Raw genomic sequence first — 20,559 nt, forward strand, 5'->3', positions numbered from 1 at the left:
ATTTTGATCCGCTGTGACCCTAGTTGTCGCAAGTCTCCTAACCACATATTTTTTTCTTCTTCACTTTCATTTGTGATTCATTGTGTGCTTCATTTTCGTTTATAATTTGTAGTGATTGCCGTTGTCGCATGTCTTCAAATGATATTTTTTTTTATTAATATATATTTGCAATGTTATACTTACTGTTTTATACTTAGTTATGTTTAATCTAGATTAATTTTTGAAGTTAACGTGCCAGACTAATAAGCCGTTCGAATATTTCAAGGTTTTATATATATATATATATATATATATATATATATATATATATATATATATATATATATATATATATATATATATATATATATATAATATATATATATATATATATATATATATATATATATATATATATATATATATATATATATATATATATATATATATATATATATATATATATATATATATATATGTATATATATATACATATATGCATGTATATACACATGTTTATTTTAGTCCTGTTTTTTATTGACTGGGTACATTTGTCGGGTTTTCTCATTTTCAATAACTTACTTCATGAAATGCAGGGGAGGCTAGCGAAGATTGGGCCGAAAACAGCATACCATTATGCTACTACATAATAGAATGAATCTAATCTAAATAATTGCAAGCTTTAATGTGTGCATATATATAACTTCAAATACCTATTATTGGGTTTTCTATTGGCGGCACTTCGTACCCTCCGACTATATAAACTAATAATCCTTGCACAATCCTTCCAAAAGATCTAGCATGCCCACTACTAAATGTTTCACGGAAGCCTCTGTTTCAAAATAGGCTATTCACACAATTCGGCAACCTTCCCCCCGATAGCTTCGTAGATCAGATTGCCCCCGGAAATACAATGTTTACTGGAACATTTAAAAAATTATACTATTTAAATTTTCGTTTCACCTGACTCTATATAACTCAACACTCATCTTTGTCACCCCTCATTTTTTTTCTTAGTCTTAAATTCTGAATTAAACAAAACTTGTCAACAAATCAGATTAGTAAAAATAAAAATTGAATAGAATGAATTAATTTACTGAACATTTTTTTTTGTGTTTGTGCGTTTGTGTGAATCAGGATCCCCTTTGCTCAAGAAAAGAATAGAAAAGAATTTTTTTCCGCTATGGTTAGGCACTCAGTGTCCCGAATTAAAGTTTTTGTTCGTACATTGGGGCCCCCTTTACCTAGAACTTATGACTTTAAGTTTCAAGCCACTCGGGGAACATAATCCTTGACCCGTTTTTGGGAGAATCAATATTTTTCTTTCCATAATTTTGTTTTTTGGCATTAGGGTCGTCTTGTCCAAGGACATAAGAATCTTAGTTTCGAACTGAAAAAAAAAATGGCCTTTATTGGTTCCCATTTTGGGGAGGATCTTAGTCTTAAACTTAGTTCTACATCAGGCTTCTCTTTCCCAGGAGCTTGCAGCGGCAAGTTTCGAACTCATTAAGGACAAAGAGGTATTTTGTGCATTTAGGGGGCTTGCTGTCAGCCTTCAAAAAAATATCTTATCAAAAAAATCGAGGCAATAACCTTTGAAAGTTTCAAGCCAATCGGAAAAAATCACTTGCAAGTAACACACGTGCTACACTTGCTACACGTGCCTAATTTCATTTAGAAAAGAATATTAACGTTAATGTTAAAATACACATATAAATTTTATTTAATATAAACTTTGGCTTATAAGAATCAAGAGAGAACAAGAAAAATAGGGGTAAGACACCGAATTTTAAAACGACATAAAGTCAAATTTTAAACGGCACTAAATACGGCGAAACATTTTGAGCTTTAACCTCCTGGTCACATTTCTTGGCATTTTTATGCATTCTTATTTCCTCATTTAAGTTCATTACAAGGATTTGCATCTTTGTCAATTTGCAACCTGTCTTCACATTTTAGCTTAATCAAGGAAGTATCATTAGTTAAAAAATGATTTTGGGCTGTTTCTGTGCCTTCTAAATTTGTTTTGCTTTTAGAATTTCATCTGTGCCTGTGTTGCACATCATGCAAAAATGCAAACCATGGTATTTGTATATTACAGCTACACACAGGTCACATCGAAGCTGCTTTTTCAAACTCTCTTGACTTCTGGCTCACTTAAGAATGTTTCGCTATGAATTTCTTTAATCCTTTTTTCCTTCTGGTATGTCAAAGCAAATATAAAAAAATAGAAATCTGTCATGAATAATGTCCATGTCTTCCAGAATTTGCAGGCACAGCTCTACCCTGAGTCTTTTAATCATTTCCAGAAATTGCAAATCTGGTTGTAATTGCTCAGAAGTGGTTTGTTTCTCTAGATATTCATTTGCTTGAACAATAGTATATATCCTACAGTTGTATGAACCCTCTTGCTTTTGAACAGGGTAGCCTTTGTAGGGTAGCTTCAAATATCTCTCAAAATTTTTGCTTAAAGCTTTAATCCTCTCTAGAAAAATAGTAGCTTTACTTTTGTTTGAAATATTAAAGCCAACCATCAAGTGAAAACATGCCTCTTTAAAATTGATCAACGCCAAAATGAAGAGGTTTCTGTCAGTATCACCCATATATTGCCCAACTTTAACACGAAGAGGCAGGGGCAACACGGAACAGAGTTTAAGCACTTGGTAAAAATTATCCGATAATTGTTCCTTCTCATCTGTTTGTGAAGTTGCAGATAAGAGAGGGAGACTGGTATCGCAGCTCATAATGTAGACACTTCGAAAGGATGGAATTATGAAGTTAAAACCAAACGATTGGGCTCTAGTGTTAAGTCATTTGTCGGTAAGTCACTGTCGTATAGTAGGCCAAATGTTTTGCCTAAAAGATCTACTAGTTTTTCCTTTCCAGCTGTTAATATTTTATAACTGCTATGGTTAAATGTACATTGAAGACCGTTCCCAAATTTTATTATGTTTGACACCTCTTCTTCCTTGAACGTTCGTTCGTTGAACCTCTATCTGTTGAATCTTCTTCGTAGGAATTCTACCTCTTCTGCAAGTCTTTCTGGAATTATAATTTGCTTCTGAGGGACTAGCTCTTTTCGTCGCTGTGCTGTCACTCTAATGCCTTTGTTATGTTTAGATTTACTATATAAAAGGCTTTGATTTCCAATTTCTGAGGGTGAAAAGTAATGGTTTCTAATTGTATATATAATTGTAATGGTATATATATATATATATATATATATATATATATATATATATATATATATATATATATATATATATATATATATATATATATATATATATATATATATATATATATATATATATATATATATATATAATATATATATATATATATATATATATATATATACATATACATATAAATACATATATAAATAAAAAATTACAACAAAAACTTGATGAAAATCATTCATCGCCTTCGGCAACTTCTTCTTCATCGCTGAAATATGATGATTTCTTAAATTTGAGTCTCTTGTTTACGTTAGAAGCCTGTTCACCGCTCCCGCACTTGGAAGCTGATATTGATTCTTGCTAAAATTTATCGAAGGATTAGTAAAAATTTATATAAACAACTAAAACATTTAAGCACGCAGATACAAATCCCAAGACTCTGCAACTGCAGTGCAAAAGGTCTGAAGGCACTGGTAGTATTTTTGTAAAACTACAAAATTTTTAGGCCAAAGTATCTCCTGAAAGCTGGTTTTAATTTTTGTGAACAGGCCGCTAGACATCAAAATTAATACAGAAACTTCCATGTTTGTGATAAAAAGTTCTGGGTTAAGCCAAAAGTTGTTTGGTTACCTTTGGTCATAAATTGACATTTTCTCATTATTTGACAAGTTATTTATAAATTAAATTTGCTCGATAAAACCAAAATTTGAATTCTAGAAATTTTCTGACCAGCAATAGAGCCAATCTATACTGACTATGAGTATTGTTTATTTTTTTAAACAGTTTATACGCATCAACAATAAAACTATATACATCACAATAAAAGAGAACATAAATAAAAATTGCTTTTATGTACTAAACAAGATCAAATTAAGTTTTTCAAAACACAATTCTGCCTCCCCCTCACTCTGCTTTCTACTTCAGGTAATTAACCATAGTAGCCGTACTAAAGCTTCAAAACTTAGAGTTATGAGACATTTGAAAAATGATTTTGCTTCGCATAACATACAATTTTTCACGTCTTAGTGCATTTTCATCAAAGAAAAAATCGTCCCGTTTGGATTCCTTTCTCTTTTTTAGAGGATATATAGTTTGATTTCTATAAAACCAGTTTTAAAATTAACAATTTTTCCTATCTTGGCTAAAAGTTACAAGATAGCAAAAATCAAAACCAGCGAAAAAACTACTGTCTTTCACTTGGTTTGTAAAAAAATTTGTTTATGTATGGTGTACTTTCTTGAAGTTTCAGCCACTTTCTTCATAACTAAACAATGAATGACAAATAGCATTTTTTAAATGGTATTTTAACCTGTGCACGGCTCAATGTGCAACATAAAGTTATCCCCTTTACCGTGAGTTTTGTTAGTGAAAAGTTCGTTTTCAGGGTGTGTTATCTTCTGTACAGAATTTGCAACCAGCTGAACAAAAGAAAGCAGTTTTCATCATAGTAAAAAGTTTTCAGTTAAAAATACACATGGAAGAAAATTAGGAGCGATTCTAATTAAATTAAAAAAGAAGTATATATACGCCAAGTTTAAAGTGTCCATTCACAAGTTTATTTATAATAAACTAGCATACCCTTCGTGGGGTGGGAGCAAGGTCGTACCCAGGATTTTTTTTTCGGAGGGGGTTTTACTCAGAGAAATTTTTCCGGGGGAGGGGAGGGCTTACAAAAAAACCCCTCAAAAACGCATAGAAAATTTTTTTATATTTATTTTTGTTACGTTTTTACGAGTAAAAAGAAACATTTCAGGAGGGGTTCCAACCCCCCTAACCCCCCCCCCCCACTGGGTACGGCCTTGGGTGGGGGTAAAGTAATATGATCCGCTTTATAAATGATATCAGTAAGTATTTTAGAATTGTTTAAGTATTTTTCGGAATTTTTTCTCTTTTCCTTCAGAGGGGGACAACCACTAAACTAGAACCATCTTTTTGGCGTACTTTCATTTTCCAAAATTAAAAAAATCCTTGTCTCCTCCCAGCATTTTCGTGGATTGGCGCCCCCTGTGTCAGGAACCGGGGTGACAAAACTAACCAGGAATAGTGGAACACTATCATCGGTAAAGGTCTAGAATAGGGGCTACTGAGAAGGAAAGCTGTTAGAAAACAATTCTTACTTAAAAATATGCAGAATAATCGTAGCTATCACATTTTGCATGCAGCCCCGCTATACCTCGTTCCCCCCTTATGTGCAAATATATAGCCCATATTCTAATGCATTCCGCCACCCGTCACTCTTGTTTTTCCGGTTCGTTCTCGTCACAGTTGATTCAATTTACGGTCACATGGGTTGAAACAAGGGAGACCCACTCGGAGAATATATTGGAAGTATATAATTTGGGCTATATATTTGCACATTTGGGTTGGGGATAAAGTATATCAGAGCTGCATGCAAATGTGTTAGCTATAGTTATTCTGAATATTATGAAGTGTGAATTATTTTCTTAGCATGTTTCCTTCTCTCCTAGCCCCGAATCTAGACCTTTACCCTATCATCTATTTTTGTGACCTCCATACATAATATTCCAAGCACTCACTTTTTCGACCTGTGACTTTGAGCAAGGCCATACCCAGGATTTTTTTTCGGAGGGGGTTTTACTCAAAAAATGCATACAAAATTTGTTTATATCCATTTTTGTTACGTTTTTACGGGTCATTGGGTCAAACAAGCATTTCCGAGGGGGTTCAAACCCCCCTAGGCCCCCCTCTGGGGACAGCCTTGACTGTGAGTGTTAATCAATTTTTTCACTCTAATCATTAAATTTTCGATACTTCGCTCACCAATAAAAAGTTTAGATTATTCTTACATGCCGTGATCGTCTAGTGGTTAGGACCCCACGTTGTGGCCGTGGTAACCCAGGTTCGAATCCTGGTCTCGGCACTTTTTTTCCAACTTTTTCATATTCCTTTTTTAAATAACAACAATTCAATTTCTAATTAAAAATTCTTACAAAAACTTTTTTTTTTCTCATATTAAGCTATGTCCAACTTTTTCATATTAAGCTAGGAATTTTCATTTTGTGAGGTAGCACGAACTTTATTTTATCTTTCCTGACACAGCTTCTAGAAACTTTTCGTCTTAGTTAGTTGGATTAAAGAAAATTAAGATAATATCCCCAAAGAAAAAGTTTCTTAAGTAGTGAATACTGAAAAACTTACGCTACTTAAAAAAAAAGAGAGAGAGAGGGATAGAAGTTTACCTCAAGCCTAATAGCAGTACTTAATGACTCAAAATTAGGATCCTCTACTACGTCATCATCGCTTTCATCAGTATACTCTTCCTCTTGCTTTTTAGACTTTGCTTTGATCCGTTTCTAATAAAAGGTAAACACTTTAAGAAAGAAAATCCATGCTGTAATAGCCCAAACTACAACATGAAAACTGGTAATTAAAAAAATAATGACATTCTTTATAATAAAATTTTCAGAAAACTGAAAAAAAACTTCATTTTTAAACTCGCAGATAAACATCAGCCAATTTTATACTAAAAGGTTTTTTTTGGGTGGTGTGATATATTTTTCCATATCATACAAAGGACGTTTTTCTATGCAATTGTTGTGAAATTATAATTCGAAATCTAACTAATTTCAAGTCATGTGTCATTTCTTTTCCAGTGAATGCTTCAGTGGAAATTCGATAAAAGAAGCTTTTCAATAGAAAGTACAAGCCTACACTAAACCAAAGATGAGCAGAACTAAAGTCAAATTATTTTTCAAGCATGAAACTACAAAAAATCAATATCAACAAACAAATGAATCCCAATAAGGGCCGAAATTAGAACAAATAACCAAGTAAACTCAAAAAGGGCAGAAAATACCACAAGAGGAATAGAGCTGTGCCTTCTAAAGACCGAACGCAATTTGCACTTCATTGAAAACAACCTTTATTTCGAGTCATATGTTTTTGTTTCTCATAACATAAAAAAAAGGAAAAAAAATCACCATCTTATCCAAGATCAGAGGCAGCGGTGTAGAGTTGCCTATAGTAAAGGCCACAAGGCTCCAAAGTTTTTTTTTCTCAGAGGCGCTTCATATGGGAGGGATGGTCGTGTAAACTTCTAAGGGGGCTCATTCGATTGGAAATATGAAGTTCTAGTGCCCTTTTTAAGAGTAAAAAGGGATCGGAGGGCCACTAGCTCCCCCCCCGCCCCCTTTCTCCAAATGCATCCGAAAAACACAGCCATTTTGTTCAAAATAGTTCAAAAATGAGATAATAATAACTCCGGGGCCGACACAAACCCCCAGAGTCTGGGGGACTGTTGTAAGTTATACCCCGGGGCATACAAGGTTTTTATGGAAGGGGTGGTCGTATAAGCTTCTGAGGGGGTTCATTTGATTGGAAATTGAAAGTTCTAGTTCCTTTCTTAAGAGTCCAAACCCCCAGAGCCTGGGGGACTGTTGTAAGTTATACCCCAGGGCATACAAGGTTTTCATGGAAGGGGTGGTCGTATAAGCATCTGAGGGGGCTCATTTGATTGGAAATTAAAAGTTCTAGTTCCCTTCTTAAGAGTCCAAAGTGATCGGAGGGCAACTAGCCCCCCAACACCTTATTTTCCCCAACTGCATCCGATTTAAAAAAAAGTCCAAAGATCAGATAACAAAAACTGCAGAGTCGACACAACCCCCCAGAGCCCGGGGCAAGTGCTTTAAGTTATGCCCCAGGGGCATGCAAGCTTTTTATGGAAAGTTCCAGTTTGCTTCTTGAGAGTCAAAAGTGATCGGAGGGCCGAAGGCCACTAGCTCCCCCCAGCCCTATTTTCCTCAAATGCATCTGATCGAAATTTTGACTGAGCGATTTTGTTCAAAAGAGCCCAAAGATCATATGGCAATGCCCTCAGGGCTGACATAACCCCCCAGAGCCCGAGGGCGAGGGTTTAAGTTATGCCCTCGGACATATATAGTTTTTATAGAATTGATGGTTGTATAAACCTTGGAGAGGGCTCATTTGAGTGGAAAGTTCTCGCTCTCTTTTAATAGTCAAAATTGAAAGGAGGGTAACCATCCCCTCTTACACCTTTCCCCCTCAAATGAACCCGATCAAAAGAGAGAGAGGGGGGGAGGGGGATTTGATTTAAGATTGCTGTGTAACTCGGGGAGAGGGTTAATTTAGGGGAGGGAGAAGGAATTGATTTGACTTGATTTATTTACTACTAATTACAAAATAAACTATATACAAGCAACTGCCCGGGGAAGGCTCAAAAAGCCTGATGAAGGACGGCTGCAATCCTCTAATTCTTAATCTTTTACAAATGTCATTAAAAAAAAAAAAAAAAAAAAGAATAATAAAAAAAAAACAAAAAAAACCTGAACACTCTCCCTCAATTAACCATTAATACCAAAAACTATGAAGAACAGAAAAAAAAATAAATAAAAAAAAAAACAACAAAAAAACTAAGACATTAATAATGACAATAATAATAAATTACCTCCCCTCTCCCAATAGATATTTTTTTATTTTTACTTTAAACGACCCAATGTGTTCAGCTTCCCGAACGCCAACTGGGATATCATTCCAAATAGCCGGAGCCAAATACCGAATTCCGAAACCTGCACGTGTGGTGTCTCGATACTCAACCGTAAAATTTTCCGCCTCTCTAGTCGCATACCTGTGGAGTGAACTATTTATGCGACAGAAATTTGTAAAACTGGAGGACATACATCACTCCAACATCTATAGGCAAAAATATCAGCGTGGTAATCGCGAATCTGACCAATGTTAAGCACTCTTAATTTTTTTAAACATGACGCGGTATTCACATTTTCTATATAATTCCCAAGAAGACGTACTGTTTTATTTTGTAAAATCTGCAGTCTTTTGAAATTTGCATAAAAATTGCTAGACCAAATGACACAATCATAAGAAATATAAGGCGCAACAATACTATGATACAATAATAAAAGAACCGATAATGGTAAAAAATGCTTCAAACGACGCAAAATTCCAGACCTCTAGCAACTTTAGCTGCAACAAGATCACTATGGTGCTTCCAAGACAAATTACAATCAAGCTGGAAGCCCAAATAACGAACCTCATGCACCTGTGACAAAGGCTTACCATTAAAAAATATCTCTCCATCAACACTCGGAGGCTTACCAACGCTCCTAAAAATTATAAAATTAGTTTTTTTAACATTCACTGACAAAAGGCTGAAACTTGTAAATGCATAAAATGACTTTAAAACCCTATTTACTTTCAACAATAGATCATCAATCATTCGACTAGACATAGTTAAAGCAGTATCATCCGCGAAAGTCCTGATAAAACACTCCGGTAAGTAAAAACGCATTGAATCAACACACACAAGGTACAGAAGTGGTCCCAAGACATATCCCTGAGGTACACCACACTTCACTTGATAGGGAGAAGAAAATGCATCATTTAAAACCACTTGAATAGATCTTCCACTTAAAAAACTATCAAACCACTTCAGATAATTACCACGAACTCCAAGGGACTGTAGACGTTTGAGTAAAATTTTAAAATCCACTGTATCAAACGCCTTTCTAAAATCAATAAAAACAGTCAAAGGGATTTCACCACGTTCAAAGCATCTATTTACAATATCACAGAAAGAATGCACGGCGTCAGACGTCGAGTGACCTTTCCTAAAGCCGAACTGAGTTTCACTTAACATCCCTGTTTTCGTAAGGTAATCATATAGCCTTTTATGCACAATTTTTTCAAATATTTTTGAAAACAGGGGAAGAATTGATATAGGTCTATAATTTTCGAATTAATTTAAGATTGCGGTGTAACTCGACAAAATATATGGGAAATATATGTACTTTAACAGCTATGTATTTTTACCAAAAATGGTGGTCAAAATTAACTTTATAATCAATAAAACAACCTACAAAATTTTATGATTTAGCTATTAAAATTGAGTGAAAGCGAATCTTACAGAAAAATTAAGGGGAAATTTTTGGGGCGGGGAATATGGGATGCGATTCCAGTTGAAGAAATATCAAAGAAAATTAAAATACAGGTAGTTTTGCCTCTAAAAGCACAATTTTGTAAGCTTTTGTCCAGTATTGGGGAGGGTGCTAATTATCATTGATTTTTGAATAGAGATAAAGAAAGGGTTAGTTACAAGAATATTAAAAAATTCAAAAGTCTCAGGATGGAAATTGAAATTGAGTTCAAAATGGAATGATCTTTTTATGTGGTATTATGCAGCAAAATAAAATTTAGTTTTCAGAACAAGTTCAAGCTTAAAAACATATATTCTTGAATTGAGGGGACGATCAAAGAATAAAATAGAACAATACATAAGATGAAACACATGACAAATGTTTTGCCTAAACAAATTCAGATTCCTGAAGTACAGTTGTCAAACTTAAACATGATTAATGTACGCACATGTGTGGAGCCACAGGTGTGAGGTGTTTTAGTGCAGGTGTCAGGTGGGTTAAGAAACCAGCAAATAGGAAATGTTCTCGGAACTCGGATAATTTTGTATAGCCGGTGTGGTCGGAAGTGACTCGTACTTATAGCCTTTGTGGATGGAATTTGAAAATATGTAGCATTTCGTTATCAGAATGGAAAAATGTTGCTTCGATACAGAACAATGGGCACTCTTATATTGAGAATTTTGGACAAAAATGGCTACACTCACCTTTTTCGGTGGAGGCTCTCTATCCCCAAGTAAGTTTTTAGGGCATTTGTACGACAGATGGCCAAGCTCACCGCATTCATAGCATTTCGATTTATCAGGATATTCTCTCCTTCTAATAAATTCAGCCGCTCTTCCATTATCTCTTGCTAAAGAAGCTTTCAAAGTACGTCCAAAAAGCTAGAAGAAAATGTACAGAGAACTAAATTAACAAGGCATTTTCTGCTTATTTTCTCAACTGATCTTTCAAAGTAAACTTTGCCACTTCCCTACATTTGCATCAATCGGTCTTCGAACAAGCACGTACACGAAGAAGAGAAATAGGATAGCATTCAGAGTAATGCCCTTTATGGAATATGAAATTCTTACCATATTTTATTTCATTTCGTTTATTATTGGTAGGCCTACTATTTTCCAAGTGTGTGCCTCCGTTCCCCTAAAAAAAAAAAAAAAAAAAAAGCAACTGTGCCAGTCAACAAATTTATTATTTTTTTGTTACATTTCTTAGGTTTATAATAATCGATAGAAATGTCAACAGTGACACGTAAAAACAGGCGATGATTTGATGTTTCATATATATTACGAAAAGCGGTGGCGTTGCTGGCTCATTTCCTGAGACCTTCCCCATTTAGCCCTCGCAAAAAAGCCCTTGCTTTACTCTGGCGTTTTTATTACCCTTATATATCGCTATTGCAATGACTCTTGCACTCCAAAATATGGCCCTCGAATGTTGCTATTCGAAGTAGATTTTTTATGAAATCTCTTTAAAAGTCCATTTTTATTCTGATTTTCACAGTCTATAGCAATGTCCGCTCTTTCAATATTTACTTGTGAAAATTCCATACTTCTGCCCTATATATTTTATCTGTTTCGTAATGTTTCTTCATAAATTATGTTGCAAGTTAAATTTTATTTTTTAGCTCGAACAAATGCAGAATTACCAGAGCATGCACAAGAGCAGCCAACATACAGTCGTCCACGGGAGAAGCACGATATTACTAAATTAAGTCCTACCTCTGGAAGCGACTGCCCATGGATCTTGTAATCTTGTTAATGGTGATACCAAAATTAGGTCTTATTGGAGGTTAATAGTCTTTTGAAGGCAAAATGTTGATCAGCAATAAGTACAGAAAGCTTTGGAATGAAAGCATTCTCTACTTTCTACTTTCCAATCACAATTATTGCACAACGAGATTTTTTTTTTTTTTTTACAGTTGATACTTAGCTAGATGCCATGTCATATCCATTTCAAATTAGTCTAGGGAGCCATAAACTATCACTTTTATTATTTGCAGATTATATTATTATTATTTATTGGAAAACCCGTCATACAAAAAAGGAAAAGACGGAGCAATAAGCAAAAAGAAAAAACGCAATACACATAAACTTAGGAGTTATACATGTGGTTTGTAGTGACGAACGCTGGAGCTAAGATCTAAATCAGCACTTAGAACAAATTACACAAAACGAGAAAGAAAAACACAATTATACACTGCTCTGTAGGTACGCGACATGTTTCTTTTCTTATTTTTAGGATCCTAAATACTTAACAAACATAAATAATATTAACATCATTGCATAAAGCCTTAATTGGTAAAAAAACAAAAAAAAAAAACCAACAAACAATCAACAGTGAATTAAAAAAGATATTCAGAAGATAATCATATTAACTAGTGTAAATATGACAAGAAACGGTAAAAACAGTTAAACGACACTTGCGCCCGCTGGTCTTGAACTCAGATCACTCTCAACAAATGATTCATTTACTCCGATATACATAAATAACAGAAACAAGGCAATTATTCAATCACGGATCCTTTTACAAATTTACTTAAAGCAATATGCTTAAAAGAACCGATAATTAATAAACAACTAGATTATTAGTAATATAATAAATATTTTATAAAAAAAAAAAAAAAATAAAATTGACCCAGAAATTTAAAATAACCAGCGTCACTTAAATTGGACTCATACGAAAAGAGACTAAATCATCAGTCAGTTTAAAAACTGCAGCAATTACACTAAGCTTGAAAACAAACACTTAAAAAAAAATAAAATAAAAAAACACAACAAATACATTTTAACTAATGGGTTAATACTTACGACCAGGGATGATTCAACTTCATTAAACGGGAATTATAAGCCCGAATTTGCTTTTCCACAGCTATAATGGGGTCAGCAATGCTGAATTTTCTAATCAGATAAGAATTGCGCGTCCAAGAGGGAAAACGTAAAAGATATTTTGCGAACCGGAAGATAACTGAACGAATTTTTGACTTGTCGGAATTTGCGAGCATTTTCCAAAACGGCGATATGTACAAATAATGTGGTAGAGCGACAGAGTTAAAAAGTTTCGAAAGAAGATGGCGGTTGAACCGTAACTTATTAGTTACAAAAGAAGCATATGATAACCCAACTCTACGCTCAATGTGAGCAATTAATAGTTGTCGCGTGTGCACTATTTACAAGCCGATGGGAAGACCAAGATAGGGGATAGGAGCTACTTGTTTAATCCCACTGCTTCCAAGAGCAATATACTTGGGTAAGACTTGCTTCCAGTTTAAAGTTACAACTTTGGGGCTTTCAGCTTTGAAATGAAGACCTAGTTTTGCATACTCAGATTTTAGCGTTGCAAAAATCTCGCTTATGCGCTGGATAGTGCGGCTCACATTCATAATGTCGTCTGCATAACATACGAGAGATAAATCAAGACCGGCAAAGATGAATGATGTGGGAACAGCTGACTGTGCATCAAGAACTCCATTATTGAAGAGCGAAGGGGAAGAAACAGCACCTTGACGGGTACTTTTTTCGACATTGACAAAAATATTAGGGGTTAATGCATACACTTGAGAGCCGTCGATTTTACCAAATGGTTGTAGTATCATGCGAACTATAAGATGAAAATACATGTCTCGAAGGGCTCTGATATATAAGGGGCTCACTCATTCCACGTTTTGCTGCATGGAGTAGCATAGCGGCGTGAATAAGAGAGTCGAACGCTTTACGAAAATCATGCCCAGCCAACACGAGAGTTTCACCTGATGCATCAGCATCGATCAATGCGTTCGCGACAACCGACAAACCGTGGGCACAACAGAGACGTGGCTGGTATCCAAATTGGTTAGGTGGAACATAGCTTTTGGCATTCAGATGGTCAATGAACTGAAATTCAAAAAGCTTACAGAAGGTAGCCACTGTTATAGGGCGGAAGGACGAGAACTGGGTAGCGAGTTTACATTTTTTTTGACTTGGAATAAGATCTATAATTGGAAAAAACGACGGTAAAACTCCTTTGATAACAATCATCAGTATGAACCTCGCAATATAGTTTATCTGATGCTTGCTTCCATTTTACATAGGAAGACTGCCCATTTTGTCAATGCTAGAAGATTTCTTATATTTTAGCTATTGTATTGCTTACAGTATGGACCCAACTGAAGCAACAAAATCGTCGGTAGGACACCTAGACAGAAATTTATCAAGCTTATCTTCATATTCAGACTGTAGGGCGGCATCTGGTGGGGAGAATTCAGCAGAGATGCATGAATTCCATTTGGAATCAGGAATAACTTGAGCAGATAGGCGGGCCTTAGGAGGATCTCTTGATACATTTCTCCAGACGGAAGGTTGGGACAGAAAAGCTTGCTGAGCTGTCTCTTCAACTATCTGGTTCATGTGGATACATAGTTCTCTTGCAAACTTTCTTTTGGTAAAAAGACGAATGTTAGAAACCCAGGCAGAGCGAGGACGGTCGCACTGGAGCCACAAATGGTACCAAAATTTGGATTTTCTCCAAGCTTCAACTAGGCTCGGATTACTAGACCAGTGCTTTGTGACACCTCGACGTATACGTTTAAGAGGTATACTGGCTGTTTCTGCGCATCGCAGAGCATGGCAAATTTGTGCAAGATAGATATCTAGCAACATCCGTATTTCATTTGTATCAACTTGCGGATTTTCCATTAGCAGCTGGAACGGAACATGAATTTTATGGAGGACAGAATTAGTTACTGCAGCAAAAAGGTCATCTTGGATATTTTCCCAATCCCTGTAAAATTGGGCATGGGGCTGATGTGGTTGTGTAGTGGGAGTAGACTGAGCAGAGGAACAATAAATAGAAGCAGATATTGGAAGGTGGTCTGATAGTTGGAAATCAGTAACGACGTGAACAGGTGACACTTGGAGATTTATAGAAGAAACTGCATGGTCAAGGTTCGATACGTGACTTGAATGGTTTGTGTAAGTGTAATCAAGATCTTTCGGCAATATCCTAAGCCAATCGTCAAAAATACCAGACAAAATAGAAGTACACAATAACGAGGCGTGAGTTAAATTACAGTTAAAATCTCCTATAATAATACAACACTTACCTAACAGGCGAATCTTTGAAAGGTAAGACCCTAGTTTGTCAAACGCAGAAGTAAATAAAAATTTTGGTTCGTCAGTACGATAATCTGTTGGGAGATAGACGTTTACGATAATATATTCTTTCACACGGACAGCAAGAAAAAATTCACATGAATAAAAAAGACTCGACCGGCACAAGGTCCTAACAAGCATCGCAATACCACCCGAGGGGCGGCCACGGATCGTTTATCGGGCACCGAATAGCTAGTAAAATTATTGTCAATTTTCAGAAGGCCTAAACTATGACTCGTCAAAAAATGCTCTTGCAAGCACAATACGTCACAATTTGAAAGCAATCCTTTGATCACAGGAATTTTGACAGATAGTCCATCATTAATATTCCACAAAAGTACAGCTTGCGTAGTAACAGACACATCCATGTCATACCCTTGGCTTTGCTAGTTGACCGTTGTTATTAGGACACTTTACACTGTAACAAGTATGGAAGGTAACTTTACATTCTAGACAGAACATTTTTTCCGAACACGGAGAGGCACTGTTTGAGGTGTGATCGCATGATCCACAGCAAGAGCAGAGGGCCCGATTAGAGCACTGCGAGGCCAGATGCCCAGTCTTATGACATGAGAAACAACGCTTTGGGAGATATACAAATGCTTGTGCAGAAAGCTTTTCGTAGCCAACTTTCGTAGCAACTTTGCTTTGGTGTCTATTACACCGTAAGATCTGCAGACGCTTCTGAGTCTTATAGAAGAATATTTATAGATGAAAAAATTAAGGCTAAATGTTGAAAAGAGTGAAGTTGTTATTTTTAAAAAAAAGGAAAGTAAGTGGCGAAGATAATTATAGATTTAAATTTAACAATAAGGAACTAAATGTGAGTTAAAGGACAAAATATTTAGGATTGTTTTTATCGGAAAATGGAAGTTTAAAGAGTCATGTTGATGAAATAATTAATAGAGGCAAAGTGGCCATGTCTGCAATTTTTAGAAATCGGACGATAATGGGAATTAAAAACCTAAAAATGCATAGAACGATATTTAATACAAAAGTTTTATCAGTAATAGAATATGGAGCAGAGATTTGGGGCGGAGAAGCGGCACAGCAGTTGGAGTCCCTCCAGCTCCAGTATTATCAAAGACTGTTTGGATTACATCAGACAACTCATTCACAGATTCTTGAAGGTGATATGGACATGTTTTCGTTAAAACTATGTAGGTCTATTTTGATTCTTAGATTTTGGCTGAAGCTCATTAGGTGTAATGAAGATAGACTAGTAAAAGCAGCTTATTATTAGATGTTGAGTTATGGTTCCAAAACGTCGTGGCCAAGCCAAATTAGGTCATTACTAGAAAGAGTGGGAATCCCTTACTTATGGAATGATTTCCGTGATCCCGTGATCCACCAACAAATTTAGTAAGCCAGGTACGATTTATCTTAGAGGGTCAAGGAATTCAGTATTGACAAGGGCTGGTTTTAAATTCTACTACATTGAATCATTATAATCAGGCTAAACCTAGTTTGGAGAGGAAATTTATTTTAAATTTTATTTACCCCGGTATGATTTTATGTCGTTGGATTCAGCTTAGGGCGAATCGCCTTCAATTCCAGAGCAGGCGAATGGTGTTCGACAGGGGGATAGTTGATCCTGAAGGTCGGTATGTGTGTCCTCTTTGTAGAGATGAGGACGAAGATTTGGACCATTTTCTCGGGAAGAGCCGGGGGCTATCTGAACTAAGGGAAAATTACTTACATGGGAATTGTTTGGTGCTTTCTGGAATTTTACAAAGTAGTAATCCAACCACAATATTTCGTATTGGTTCGTACACAGAGAAGGGACTAGAAATAAGGAAAAGTTTTTACAATTAATTATTATTTATTTTATGGAATTACATTTATTTTTCTCGATAAATTACCATTAGGTATTTTTTGCTATGTATCATGTTTCTGTGTGTTTCCTAATTTGTTCTGTTGTGATTTTTTTATTTTTCATGAATTTTTGTGTGTACATGGCTCTTTGGCTTTGGAAATACACGATCTATCTATCTATCTATTTATCTATCCTTGACGGTTTAAAAATTTCAAATCAAAATAACGGGATCTCTTGGTTTCAAGTTTACGGTGAGGCATACCAGAATGACGGAAATTCAGATTGGGCAGCCCTGCCCGGCTGCCCGAGCAGCCAGAGACTGAAATTTCTGTTGCTATTAATATTGTTGCAACTGTTTTCTTAAATTTTAGTCTTTATTTTGTACTTTTATTTCTTAAATTTATATTTATAATTCTAAAACAATGAATTCATAGACTGATGTTTTTTGTTTTCCTGTTAAATATTTGTTTTAACCAATAAAATGTATTATTTACACCCAAAAAATATTATAGTGTTGCTTCTAAAGAAAGAAAAAAAGAAGTATGATTCTATGAGCCCCCAATAAAATCTAAGAGTAGAATTTTGAAACAGATGACTGGAGAACCACATTACAGAGAAATTCAAAACGGACTTCAGAGCAGAGATGCAACAGATGGCATCTAATACCTAGTCCCTAAAACCATTTCAAATACTAATTGGTCGGCAATGGACGCAATATATATATATATATATATATATATATATATATATATATATATATATATATATATATATATATATATATATATATATATATATATATATATATATATATATATATATATATATATATATATATATATATATATATATATATATATATATATATATATCGGAATTTCTTCGTTGTTTTATAGCAGAATTCTAGGGATTCACAATTCCTTTCAGCTTCAATAGCATGAGCAAACCTAGGTAAAAATAAGGACGAGAATTCAAGATTAACTTTTCTGATACATTCTTTTAATCCCTATGACCGATATTGAGATCTTAAACTGCATGAGAATTAAATTGGTCCGACAAAATAGGGAATTAAAGTAAATTTCCTTGTACCACATCTCCATGGCTACTTTGTAGAGGCTGATTATGCAAAACTTCTTTATGTTATTTACTATTAAAAGCATACAAGGTTTTAGCTTTAATTTTAATTTAACTGTTATAAATTGGATTTAATCGATATTCCCCCTGATATCTATTTATACTAATCCCCCTTTGCATAATTTTTTTTTAACGTTTTTATAATTTCTGTTAAACTTTTTTGTTTTTTTTTTTCGTTGATAAAGGCTTCTGGGTGTGAAGCCAAAGTATTCGAACTTTATTATTATTTTGTATTAAAAAATTCATTTTCATTATTCGCTGTATTATTAAAATATTTTGCCCGTTATTAATATGCTTTCGTTTTAATCGCATATCTTGGCCAGAAGGTAATGGTTGGATTGGCCCTACCCATCGAGAACTTTTGATCTCCTGGCATGGACTGCCAAGCTCAGATACAAATCTGACCATCATTCCCATGCTACTATTCTTTATGACCAATATCCTGACATAACATCTGATCAAGCAGCTTCCTTTTGTTTAATGTGTGACCACATTTAGATAGCCACATTCACAGAACTGGTTGTGGTGGCTGATTTACTGAGAGAACCAGAGATTACAGCCTCTTCGTCGGTCTCTTTAGGGGCCGTAATTCCGGCAACATTAGCTTGCTCACCACATTTTGAAGTGGAGGGACCGGGATTATTGATTGGTTAAATTTGGTTCACAGGCAATGTGATAAAGTACCATTTACCGGTCTTCAACACTAGAATCCCATCTGATCAGGGTTAAAATAGAATTTTCATCTGATCAGTGGAAAATCAAGAATGTGCGGAGGGGGAGGTGTGGTCCAAAAATAGCAGGACCAAAATTCTTTCTTTATACCCTGATTATACTAAGTTTTCACGTTTTTTTTACTATAGTTTTAACTCTTATTTTGGATGCAAATCAATCACGAGCAGCCTAGTTATTTTTTTCGTCTTGTTCTTCGCCTGATGACAGTCTTTCTGCTTATAAACTGTATACGAAACACGAAAATCGCATTGCATTTAGGTGTAGACATACGTTCGCATTAAAAATTGTGCAATGGAAACTCTACAGGGTTTATTGGCAAATATTTTAATAATGTGAACAGGATTTCAGAAAATAGCTACTTTTGAAAATTATTGAGTATTCAGTGTGTCAAAGAGTGATGATTGCAGGAAAGAGCACATAAACAGTTTTTAGTAAAGGAGCGAATTCAACAGCATTTTGAGGGGAGTCTAAAATTTTGGCATGTAAAATTAAATCGTTGATTTTACCTTATTTTAATCTACAAAAAAATTCCAAATTTTTTTTTTCCAAAGAAATATAAAGAGCTACACAAAACCAAAGATGAGCATAAATAAAGTCAAATAGCCTTTCAAGCGTAAAACTACCCTAAATCCCTATCAATAAATAAACGAAACGCAAAACGAATAGAAATTACAATAAATGACTAAGTAAAAGTCAAAATGAGCAGAAAAGACGACAAAGAAGAGTAGCACTTCTTGATACACACTTTTGATAACTTGCATTCACATAGTGTGTTTTGGTTTAGTATAGCATCCTTTTCAACAATCCCTGAAAGTCTCACCTTAATGCCATTAGCCTTAATAATAGTAGTACTAGCAGCAGTGGTAAGACTACTAGCAGTATTAGTATGCACAGTGCCTTTTCACTACTTCAACATTCCACTCAGCATGCTTTGTAAGTTTCAACTTAATAGGTACTCTAAGCCGTTCCGAAGATATTACTGATACACCTTTTTTACAGCCTGTACAAACAAAGCGTGTCTAGATTTTGATCAAAAGCCAACTTTTAAATTTCCAGAAGATTTCCTCTTTGTACCCTTACCTTTGGTAGTAATAGTAATGACAGCAGTAGTAGTAGTAGTATGCATACAGCGCCTTTCAGTTGGCGCAACGTTTTTTTTTTTTTTTATTTTTTTTTTTATTCCAATATTCAATGCGCCAGGTACTTCAAAGTATCTGATATGCCGCTATTAATTTACCTCTTTAAATGGCCTCGAGGTTTTAAATTTATATTTAAGCTTCTTTTGAAGGTGTCAACAGAGGGATTTGCAGGGATAATATCCCCAGCAAGATCGTTCCAGATAGAAGTGCAACGCCGGATGAAGCTGTTCCTCAAGTACTCGGTTTTCGGCGTATCCTCCTTTAGATAATTGGACCGAGCTGTGTGCCTTCGTGTCTGCCTTGTCGGCTGTAAAAAGGAGGGCACAATTCGAGAGAGCTCGTCTGAGGGAGGCGAATTTATGTACTTGTAGAAAACAGCCATCGACGCTACATCAAACCTTTCATTTAGAGGCTGGAGCAATTCTTGTGTAGAGGCGCAGCCCGCCCTATTTGCCCTATTCTGGATCTTCTGAAGTGGTGCCAACAGCGTTTTCGGAGCACCAGCAAATAGCGGGCATCCATATTCAACTATGGGTCTGATGC

General features: G+C 35.2%; 1 protein-coding gene and 1 non-coding gene across 3 annotated transcripts in view; one reads left to right on the forward strand and one right to left on the reverse strand.

Moving 5' to 3' along the window:
• Positions 1–1,684: 1,684 nt before the first annotated feature.
• The window catches only part of LOC148944534 (zinc finger CCHC-type and RNA-binding motif-containing protein 1-like), an 87,330-nt gene continuing 68,455 nt past the window's right edge, over positions 1,685–20,559 (reverse strand). Inside the window, exons 4-7 of one of the 2 annotated variants that reach the window (XM_089100283.1) lie at positions 10,777–10,953; positions 6,362–6,475; positions 3,377–3,521; positions 1,685–3,155 (exon numbers count right to left, since the gene is read on the reverse strand). In XM_089100283.1, coding sequence (XP_088956409.1) covers positions 3,396–3,521; positions 6,362–6,475; positions 10,777–10,953 — 417 coding nt within the window. In that variant the 3' untranslated portion in view covers positions 1,685–3,155; positions 3,377–3,395. Of the gene's footprint in view, positions 3,156–3,346; positions 3,522–6,361; positions 6,476–10,776; positions 10,954–20,559 lie in introns of those variants that run through there. The other variant, XM_089100282.1, reaches the window with a different exon arrangement.
• On the forward strand, positions 5,971–6,042 carry TRNAH-GUG (transfer RNA histidin (anticodon GUG)). Its single transcript has one exon. It is a non-coding gene; the product is annotated as a tRNA-His (tRNA).

Source organism: Artemia sp. Qi Xiang Cuo, chromosome 14, assembly GCF_049724085.1.
Source record: "Artemia sp. Qi Xiang Cuo chromosome 14, ASM4972408v1, whole genome shotgun sequence".
Lineage (NCBI taxonomy): Eukaryota > Metazoa > Arthropoda > Branchiopoda > Anostraca > Artemiidae > Artemia > Artemia sp. Qi Xiang Cuo.